Below are 10,967 nucleotides of genomic sequence, written 5' to 3' on the forward strand. Positions count from 1 at the left end.
AATAGAAAAGAAAAATCTCTCATTGAAGATGTAAAGTTCAATGGCACTGAATTGGCTAAAGTAATGAGATACCAACTGCTCAGAATAAACAAATCAACTGGAATGTGCTGGCCTGTTATTAGATTTAAAATTCAGATTTAAAATAAAACAATTAAAATCACAAATTGCTTACTGTAATTCATCTTCATTCATAAAAATAAAACACGATAATTTTCCAATACAAAAGGCACCACTATGTGTGAATTGTGATGAAAACAGTAAATTAATCATTTCAGAGGAAGATCATTCTTATTTATGGACTAACAAATGATAACTAGATAATGTTAAAAAACAGCAAGTTGAGAGCAGCCTTAAAGAAAATCTGACACCTCCAGAGAACAAATTTCTCAAACTAACAAAATGTGTACGAAAACAATAAAGTCAACATTGACCATAAATGAGGGAGATAAATCATTAGTTTTAAAATATGAATTTAACTGTTCTGTATAAAGAATTTGTCTGATAGCCCAATAACTACACTATATAAGAGAGAAGTCCACTAATAGTGGAGAGGCTTTACTAGTTAGGAGTGAGAAAGATGTACATCCAAAGCAACCCATTTAAATGAGAAATTTAGTTCTGAAAAAAAATGACATAACAGAGGGGGGAAAAAGAAGAAAGAAAGAAAGAGAGATCAGAAAATAAAAAGCAGATGAACAATACATTTTAAATGTGCATTATGAGCAGGAAAAATCTCAGCATAGTGCAGGATCCCCAGTTTAGAACAAAGTATTAAATGAGACAAATGTTTCTCTCTATATTTAAGTATAAACAGGATTTTCTCTTTATTACCTAACAATAGTAAAGTACTTTCTATTACATTATTAACATAAAAGAATATTAAAAGTCACATATCTGGGAGAAATATTCCTAAATGAGCAGGCTTTATTAACCTGCTCAAATATACTAAAACAATTGATTAAAAAAAAATAAATAGTGGATCGCTGTTTTGTTTGTTTTGTTTTGTTTTTAAATTGGAATACCAGGAGAATGCCAGCTATGAAAAATAAAGTCAGAGAAACCAAGCAGAAACTGAAAGCAAAATACTTATTTTCTATTATGTTTCCACTATAAGGTTTGTCCAAGTCTAATAAAGGTGGACTGTGGCTCCAGCTGGAAGCATTGAAGCAATTCAACTGAAATTTCCATGAAGAGGTCTAATGCAACCTTCATATGTATGTAAAAGGAGAGGTATGAATAGGAACAGAAGTAAATAGGAACATTTAGAGCACTGAGGAGATGGAAACACACTGTGATAATCCATGTTTGAAAAGATTTTGAGAAAGTTGGAAGAGTCACAAAAAGTTCCAAAGAAAGAATTCAACGAGTGAAGAAAATGACTTGTTGAAAGACCTTCAAAGATCTGTATCTACTCACTTCACTGTGGAAAAATGTAACCAAAGAAAGAAAGAAAAAAAGCAAAACAAACTGAAAAAAATAAGACTAAGAAGTGTTTCAGCAACATCTGAACTCCCTTCTTTGAAGGTATTGGAATGGGGATTCTCCAACTACCCAAGAAAAAGCGAGAATCAGAGAGAAAAGCTGGTACTGACAAATTGAGACAATCTGAAAAGTGAAAAAAACAGTTATATGGGGATGAGAATTATTGAAGTAATGTCTAGTGACGTTGGTTTGGACCTATAGTCTTTACAGCACAAATGGATGCCTTTTTCAGAGACAAGCTTTAGTTGCACATAGTACACAGAGTTCAATATAAGGGAGTCCTATGTGTAACATAATAACTACTTATAGACCAGTATATGAAGCTCAGTGTATAAGACCCTTTTGGGCTTCGTGAATTAACACCTGTTAGTCAACTTAAAAACTGATACGTTAATAGGCCTTTATTGCTTATTTCAACAGAAAGAATCTGATAGAAAGCTAAATCCAAACCTGTCAGATTTTATGCTGTTTAAAAAGCAGAACAAACTAAATGTTTTATGTTGTAAGTGAAATGTTAACTTTTTATATATTTCTGGCCGGATGTCTGAGTCACCAGGACAGAAATCTGTAGTAAATTTAAAAGAAAAAAAAAAAAAAAAAAGTAATTATCTAAATAATTAAATTTAATACAGAATATACCATGCATGCTTTCAGATTTCTCAGTCAAGAGAACTTGGTCCCTGTGCTGAAGAAGTTTCAAAAGAAAAGATGAAAAATATGTTGGAGATGAAAAAACTTTTATTTGAACACAAAAGGAACAAAAGAGAAATTACAAGTTGAGTTCATACGCCTAGCACTGATTGACATAATCTAAAGCATCAAGGACTTCCTCGTGATGGCAGTAACTATACAAGCATCCCTGTGTTCTTTTAGAGGCACATTATAGTTGGATAGGGACATCAGAAATCATACGAGGTGCCTACATTTAGATAACTGAAGACTTTCAACTGATGATTATCAGCTGATAATCTGTGCTGATAATCTGTGAACTCTATAGCAGAGTCAAGAGTTGAAACCATATTTCTGAATTTTCAGGCCAAATACTATCAAAAGCTCTCTTTAATTGGATGATAGTCTGATACTTTTTTCTAACTGTTGTTACTAAGCATTTTAGCTACATTATATCATATATTTCTTCTGTGAAGCAATATTACTGCAAGAAATGAGAAAACTGTCTAACAGCAACTGCACCATAATATTAATAGTTAGCTTTGCTAAATGAAGCGTATCATTAATCACAGCTCTCTCATTATGGTTATGAACTTCTTGGTCTTATAAGAGCATATAATCTAAAAATACCATGTTTCTGCCTCACTGTAAAACAGAATGAGAGAATAAATGTCATTCATGATTTCTGTATTATGGACCTAGAAATCTTCATTAAAAAGAATTCACCATTGCTGTTTACCATATAACACTGCATAGTTATATTCCAAAAAATGAAATCTGCATGTCCTCTGAATCAAGTTACTTAGTCTAGCTGGATAGTAATGAAAAATTTATGTTCAAAGGAGCGCAGCAATTAGGGATAAGTTATACCAGCCTCTTGGGAGGGACATCATCCACTGCACATGCAGGTAATGTTTATGTGATCCTATAATTCTTCAGTGATTTTAATAACGTGATTTGGAAGTTTCTGTGTTTGTTCCTGAAGTTTAAAACAGAAAGCTGGCAATTGTAGTTTTAAATAAATGTAGACTTGTAAATCATAATTTTTCCCTTGTTTTCTGCCAATACATAGAGGCTGCTGTTAGAAATCTTAATGCTAGTGTAAATAAAGTATGGATGGAAATGTTTAGGTAAGCACCAGAAGAAATACCAGAATTAAGTTAAAATCATGGCCTGCACTGACATCCAACAGCATATTCAAATCAGGAAAACTGAGTGATGTGTCAAATTGTCAAGACCATGTCTTGATGTCATCAAAAGACTGAGTGCTCCACAGTAAAGGATATCAAAACAGAGTATAGTATTTATATGTCATGCCTTTCCTTTTGATCCCAACAGGAACAATATTGTTCTAAGGATGTCAAGACAAAAAGTGCAAGGCTTGTGTGGAAGTAAGCAAAATCCTGAATCAAGAAAATCATCTTAAGTGCTGGGTTCTAAAGGAAATAAAAGACAACTGCCAGGTGGTTGTTCACCAAGAAGAAAAGACCTACTATGAGCTTGGTGGCTCTTGGTGGCATCTTCCATGTCACACAGAAATAATCCTGACCAAACACTTAAACCCAAACATTTGTATGCTTGCAGGACACTGAGTGTGAGAGTGTGAGTGAATTAATCAATGAGAGACTGTGTCTAAGAAGTGAAAACTAATTTACTTGGGGATTTCATTTCATTAAAAAAATAAAAATATCTTCTTATGTAGAGTTTCACTACATGGATTTCCTGCTCTTAGAGGAGAAAGAGGTGTGAATGCAGACCTGAAGAAGTGCTATTTGTTAGCTTAGTATTTTCTCCAAAGCACAAAGCAGTTCCTCCAGCTTTTAAAAACCTCCGAACCAAAATCAGAATCTCAAAATAATGAGCCTAGAGGAATTGGGGAAAACAGACAAAGAAGATAGCTGCAGGTACTCCTTGGTGTAAAAGGTTGTGATACACCAACTATTCAATTACCTAACTGGATTCCATACAATGTTATGATTAAATTTTGATGTGCTGTGGCCAAAACAAAAAGTTAAGAAGTAAACAAGGTCAGTCGCACACTTGAAAATACACATATCATGCTTCTTGAAGTCTGATTTTGCCACTAGTCAAAATTTGGCTTGCTGGAATGATCAGAGTTTTGGTTGTTTCTTAATGTGAAAGACAGTACAGGCATCATGATTGAATATGAAAAGATCCCTTCAAAGCTGATTATCTTGTTTGCACAGTATATAAAGCGGAGACTGAAATACTGACATAAAACGTTATGGGATCATCCCTATTGCTATGTAAAGGTCCTGCTATGTGTTACTCATTATGAGTTTCAGTCCTTGCTATTTGCACCAGCAAAGCTTGTGTGGAGTTTCAACCATTTTTTTTTCTCTTGTTGTTTTTATCATAGAGTTTTTCAGCAACATAATCCTGCACCTGCTATTAGTATGTTGAAAACCTGTAAGGGTTTCTGGTGTTTTTCTTCAATAGATTAAGTTTTGCTATGACCAGAACTCACAGCTAGGCCCATCATGGTCTATAGAACAAATCAAAATGAATGGAGTTAAGAGCATTATCAGATCAATTTCAAATTGATCTTTACTGTTGTCCTGAATTCTTTTTGCCTGCCTTCCCTCAGTCGTGAAAGAGAGCAGAACATGTAGAACAACAGTCAGCCCAATGAGGTGGAGCAGACAAAAATGGCATCACTGAAAAACATTACTGGACACAGTAGGGGAAATAATTACACTTGTAAGATCAGGACACATCTGCAGTTTGTAGGACAGCCATAACCTCAAAGGAGAGAGAGAAGTATACCTCTTGCCAGGACACTGGATAAATAAAGATTAAACCTTTTGTATTTCAGTTACACAGCTATGCCAAGACAGAACTCTTGCTGGCTTCAGTCATTTATGTGCTGTTGTTGGCACTAAAAGTATTTAATTTCCGCAAGAAATAATAAAAAACTTAGTGAAGTCAAAGAAAGTGTGATGTTTAATATCGTTGTGGAACAGCACTGCAATACCTCAGGGCAAATCTTACATAATCTTTCAAGTCTTTTGATATGGTCCCACGTCATATTCCTATCTCTAAATTGAAAATATACATGAATTTGAAAGGTGGACTACTCATTGGAAAAGGAATTGGTTGAATGATCACAGCCAGAGGTTTGTGATCAAGGGCTCCATATCCAGGTGGAGACCAGTGACTATCCTCTGGGAGTCCCTTTTGGGACTGGTGCTCTTCAACATCTTTATCAATGAGTTACATAGTGGGATTGAGAGCACCCTCAGCAAGTTTGCTGATGACACTAAGTAGAGTGGTGCAACTGACACAATAAAAGGAAGGGATTTTTTCTCTTTACTCTTTACTCTTTACACAGGCACATAGTGATAGGGAAAAAAAGGAAATGATTTTAAACTACAACAGAGAAGATTTAGGTTAGATATCAGGAGGAAATTTTTTACTCAGAGAGTGGTGAGGCATGTTGCCCAGTGGTTGTTCTGGATGCCCCATCTCTGGAGGCCAGGTTGGATGGGGCCATGGGTAGCCTGATCTAGTCAGTAGCAACCCTGACCACAGTAGGAGGGTTGGAACTAGATGATCCTTAAGGTCTCTTCCAGCTGAAATCATTCCATGATTCTAAGATCACTGAAATAAATGGGCCTCCAAATGATGGGCTCTTAAGTAGGTAGAACATAGCAGTCTCAAAGGCTGCATGAGACACCTCCTCTAGCCATAGTAAGTCTCTGCGCAGAGGCATGAACAAAGGAAGGAGAATCCACATGTACTAACAGAAGGCTGTGGAATCTTTTCCGAGTCCTCATGCAACTTCTGTCTTTGGAGAGAAGAAATGTCTCTATTCTCGGTATTGCAATGATGGGCAGCTGAATTTTTAAGTGAATGACTCACTACAATCATACAGAAACGTGATAATAAGGTCTCACTCCATTGTACCCTAATTTATCATATTCTTCACCTCAGGTCTTTCTACTATCGCATGCACAGCTGGTCTGAAAAGCAAACTATTAATCAATCTCTGCTGGTCAGAGAAGGACAGGAAAAATTCTTATCCAAATGATTAAGGTTGTCATTCACATTTCACATTTCAGAATGTGTTTTATCTCAAAACACTGGTTTTCTTTCTGCATGCTTACAGGCTCTCAGTGCTCAGTGTCAGACTGCACATTCAGAGTCCATCTTATAGTTCTCTGCAGACAGTTACTACCAAGAGTTTACAGCCTGAGGGTGATTGCAGAGGTAGTGACAGTGGTAGAAAAATTATCATGAAAAGAAGGGAAAAGTATAAGCAGTTCAGCAACAGATTTAAGAGGTTCAGGTTGAGATAAAAGGCAGGGCAAATGCATAAGGAACAGAGATATTTGTGTGCCATCAACACAAAATTAATGGGAGAAGTTCTGTGAAGAAATAAACTGCAAAAGGAGAAATGAAACAAGGCTAAAGGTGATAGAATCTTATGAAAGCAAAGAGATGAGAAACACCATGTATCAAAAGAAATATTTTAAACACTATCAGAAAGATAGAAAGTTAGAGTCAAACAAAACATTGGACAATTCCTAAAGGATTGGGTTGAAGCTGTCAGTCATATCAGGTGCTTTTGAAGAGATGAAAAAGATAGTAAAAGTAGTTCATCAGAAACCGTAGGGAGACAAATTTGTCTGGTTGAAAGCCAGAGTGGAAGCAGAAAATGTATATAGAGTAAGCAGCTCATATTACGAGCATGTGAAGGCGAGAGGATTTCACTTAAATGGTGAGATAAGCTGCGATCAATGGGGACTCTCTGAAGATAATGCAGATACAAACGTTCCTGTATTTAGAACTTACAGCTCAAGTTCTAGAAAGTTAAGGAAGCAGCAAGGAAATCAGTTATTGAGGTGAAGGTGTGGTTTCTTGGGCAGGTGGATTAGAAGCATAGATAGACACTCGATGACATAAAAAAAATGAGGATATGTGACTAGTAAGAAAAAGGAGAAAAATATAGTGAAGGGAATGTGAGTGAAGAAGGTGCTCCAGAGCTCCAGCAGCCATGAGAAAGTGGTATATGGGAGAGATTCATGTAATCGGTAAGACACCTATATATATCCCATGATATAGGGACATGCTTCAAGAAGTAAATTACAACCTAATCTACAGTAATCTAAAAATATCTTAACAGCTATGCGAAATGACCAGGAAATGGCCGCAAGTTGTATTAGAGGAGGTTTAGATTAGACATAAGGAAGAGCTTTTTCTCTCAGAGAGTGGTCAGGCACTGCAATGGCTGCCCAGGGAGGTGGTGGAGTCGCCGTCCCTGGCAGTGTTCAAGAGGCGTCTGGATGAGGAGCTGCGAGATGTGGTTTAGTGCTTGTGGTAGCAATGGTAATAGGAGGACAGTTGGACTAGATGATCTCGCAGGTGATTTCCAACCTTGTGATTCCATGATTCCATATGTTAAAATATAATTGATAGAACAAGAAGGAAAATGATAGGAATATGAAAAAATGATCTGCCAATTATTTACAGCTGGAATTCCAACAGATCTACCACAAAAATCCAACAATTTTTAGCAGGTATTATTAAGTGCAGTATGGCTTCTAGTTGGGAGGTCTAAAACTCTGGAGACCAGCTGTGTCTTATGTTTACCTCTGATTCATAATTTCGTGAACTGATTTTCCTTTCTATTTATTGTTTCAAAATTAGGAAAAACAAACAAACAAACAAACAAACAAACACCCTTAAACTGAATTAGTTATTTTCTGCCATTGACATAGACAACACTGTTTAGATTTAAGGGAAGAGTTTATTTAGATAACAGTGTGAATTAGAATGCTTCTTGCAGATTGAAAATAGACAGTGTTGAGCTGATTATCATTTCAGAGTGAGGTCCTCCAGCCAGCAATGAAAGTTAAAATTATCACTATAACTAATAATGGACGATGGAAATTTTGCCTATGATTTCCAAAATGTGCAATTCAATTAGCAGCATTAACACTGAAGCATTGTCTCTGAATAATGTAAAATATGAATGACATAAGCGGGATGGATATTTTTAATCATGGAAGATGATGAATTTTGGTTTCCAGCTATTTAACTTACAACAAATCCATCCCAGGATTTCAGTGCTTTTATCTGCTTTGATATCTTTTAAATAAAATTAAATTTCAAATTATTATCTTTCTACACATTCATATTATTGAATTACCCTCAGTGTTATGTACAATTTTTATTGTTGGTTAGATATTTCAACTCAAATTTTCCATTGTGCTTGGCAGAGCCGTGGAAGAAAGATTCCCTGTAGTTGGAAATTTTGCGTGCACAAAGATTATGAAGCAATGTGGTTTGTTTGTTTGTTTTAGATAGAAATAAGAGATATAATGAAATATGATTCATTTAGTTTTCTATTGTAATGTTAAGAATATTATTAAAAAGCCAATAAAGTATAGAAACAGAGCATTTGGGACAAATACAATTACCGTGTTTTTAAATACTATACGTTATGCATGCATTTACATAACTAAATCTTATTTCTTAATGCCAACATTCATCACTGCAAAACCAAGAAGTGAGGTTTCCATTGTCAACACTAAAATGAACCATCTGAATGTACAAGTATGATTACAATGTATATCAAGCATTTAGATTACTTCAAAATATGTTCTACTTTCTAAGAAGATAGAAATATCACTGTTATGGAATATGAAATGTTCAAATATATTGGTGGTCATTAGTAACATAAAGTAAAATACAATGTTCTCAGTAAGCCAACTACACAAAATGCAAATATAAGATTACTTAATTTTTCAAGTTTCATTTAAATAACTTTATTCTTCTTTAAAGAATACTGATGGAATTTGATATATACTATAGCACTTAGCATACGTGCTATCAGTTATCTCTAAGCCAGTTCACTATTAGTGCTTCTGGAGTTTTTAAATAAATTCTATACTTATACTGCTTATGTTATTTATGTTACAATACTTATATACTTATGTTATATAATCAGGGAAAATAGAAGATTATAAACGGCCAAGATTTATATTAATTATATTATAGTAAGTGAATGCATACCCCCACAGACATTGCCATCCGCACTTTCACACTGCCGATCATCACATTCACAGTTTTTTCCATAGACTCTGTTGTCTCCTGGAGGGAAACAAGTGCATTGCCCACATTCACATTTTCCTGTAAGAAAAAAATATTTTTATGGGTAAAATTTCAGTAAAATAAATTAAATGTTATAACAAACTTATTCTACACTCTACCTCTCAAAGACTTGTCACTCCGCATTAATTATTAAGTATGCACATAAATTCTATTAGAAAAAAACACAAAGTTACCCTTTCTCCATGGCAACAAGAAGCAAAATATATTGCTTTTATGTCTTGATGGAAACAGCAATAATAGACAATCATTGGCATTGTATCTGCATCATACATCAGTTTTGCATAACAGAGCTATGGCACATGTTTAACTGCATAATTAACCTCTGTAATTGATCTAAAATATTTAGCACAGATCTCGGAAACTCTGAAAGAAATTAAATTAGAATTAAATCATTTATGCACTAGGCTTTCTAAGATGCAATCTTCTTCATTCATGTAGAATCATAACTCTTTAAATTCTCTCTTGGGCATATGGAAAACAAAATGAGATCTAGACCTCAGGACACAGAAGTAGAAAGCATAATCTCTGTCACAGCCTTCCATCAACCTCATCATAGGAAAACTCCACAGGGCTTAAGGAGTGAACAGACTCAGCAAAACTCTCAGTTCGGATAACGCTGATTTTCTAACTTCTAAGAATTTGACTGCATAGTTTTATATATATATATAATTTTTTAAACATCATGTTACTATAAGAATGCACAAAATACAACACAAATCAGGGATAAATGGTCTTCAGAAAAGATAGCAAGTACAAAGAAAAGGACCACGAGACATATGCATAACATACAGAACAGCCTGTTTCGCTGGATCTAGTTTAATCACAGCAGCAGTGTGGGCCTGAACACTATTGATCACAGAATACAAATTTACAGTAGGAACAACTATCATTCTAAATCAAAAAGCCCTTCAAGCATAGCTGTTCATGATGAATCAGAAAAATCAGGCTCTGTATTACTTTTTCAGCACGTGCTGAAATGTTTTCTGCAAAGAGAAAATGGCTTAAGGAGAACCTTAGTGGAGCTTTCCAAAGTAAGTTTCATGACAATAAGACCTTTTACATCAACATTCAACCAGATCATTTTCAGCTTTTAACTCAAATTTGTTACAGTTGTTTTTCAAAAAAGTCAATCTAAATAAACCAAAGTTGGATGGACCTTGTCACTTCTGGACCACATTTCCCACTTATTGTATTGATGCTTGGCTCTGCAGCCTTCCATGCACCAGTGTTAACTGCACATTTCGATGGTCTATGTGTCAGGACTCAATCCAGAATCATGCTTATGACCATCTTAAAGTACAGTAATATTTTAAAAGATAAGAAATATTTAGCAGCAAATAACTCATGATATCTTTATAATATATATTATTTTTAAACTACATTGCATGGGCAATTGTGTGAGAAAATGTTAGTTACAGAAAGAATCATAAAAGAAAGTTCATTCACCAAATCATGACAAGTTGTATTTAATAATCTTGACAACATCTAAGATATGATTGGATGCAGAATCATTGATGTTATTTGCATGCCTTCTCTAATCCATAATTATTTAACAAGGAAAGCATTTGTAACTGGTATAAAATGAATCCTTAAAAAAAAGAGAAAAAAGAAGAGAAGAGGAGAGAAGAGGAGAGAAGAGGAGAGGAGAGGAGAGGAGAGGAGAGGAGAGGAGAGGAGAG

General features: G+C 34.9%; 1 protein-coding gene across 1 annotated transcript in view; it reads right to left on the reverse strand.

Annotated features, from left to right (window-relative positions):
• The window catches only part of ITGBL1 (integrin subunit beta like 1), a 125,361-nt gene that overhangs the window by 10,661 nt on the left and 103,733 nt on the right, over nt 1–10,967 (reverse strand). Inside the window, exon 8 of the mRNA XM_042810434.1 lies at nt 9,190–9,306. Within this exon, the coding sequence (XP_042666368.1) occupies nt 9,190–9,306 (117 nt within the window). The remainder of the gene's footprint in view (nt 1–9,189; nt 9,307–10,967) is intronic.

Source organism: Centrocercus urophasianus, unplaced genomic scaffold (assembly GCF_019232065.1).
Source record: "Centrocercus urophasianus isolate 14NV4802_14NV808 unplaced genomic scaffold, USGS_Curo_1.0 seq_12, whole genome shotgun sequence".
Taxonomy (NCBI): domain Eukaryota; kingdom Metazoa; phylum Chordata; class Aves; order Galliformes; family Phasianidae; genus Centrocercus; species Centrocercus urophasianus.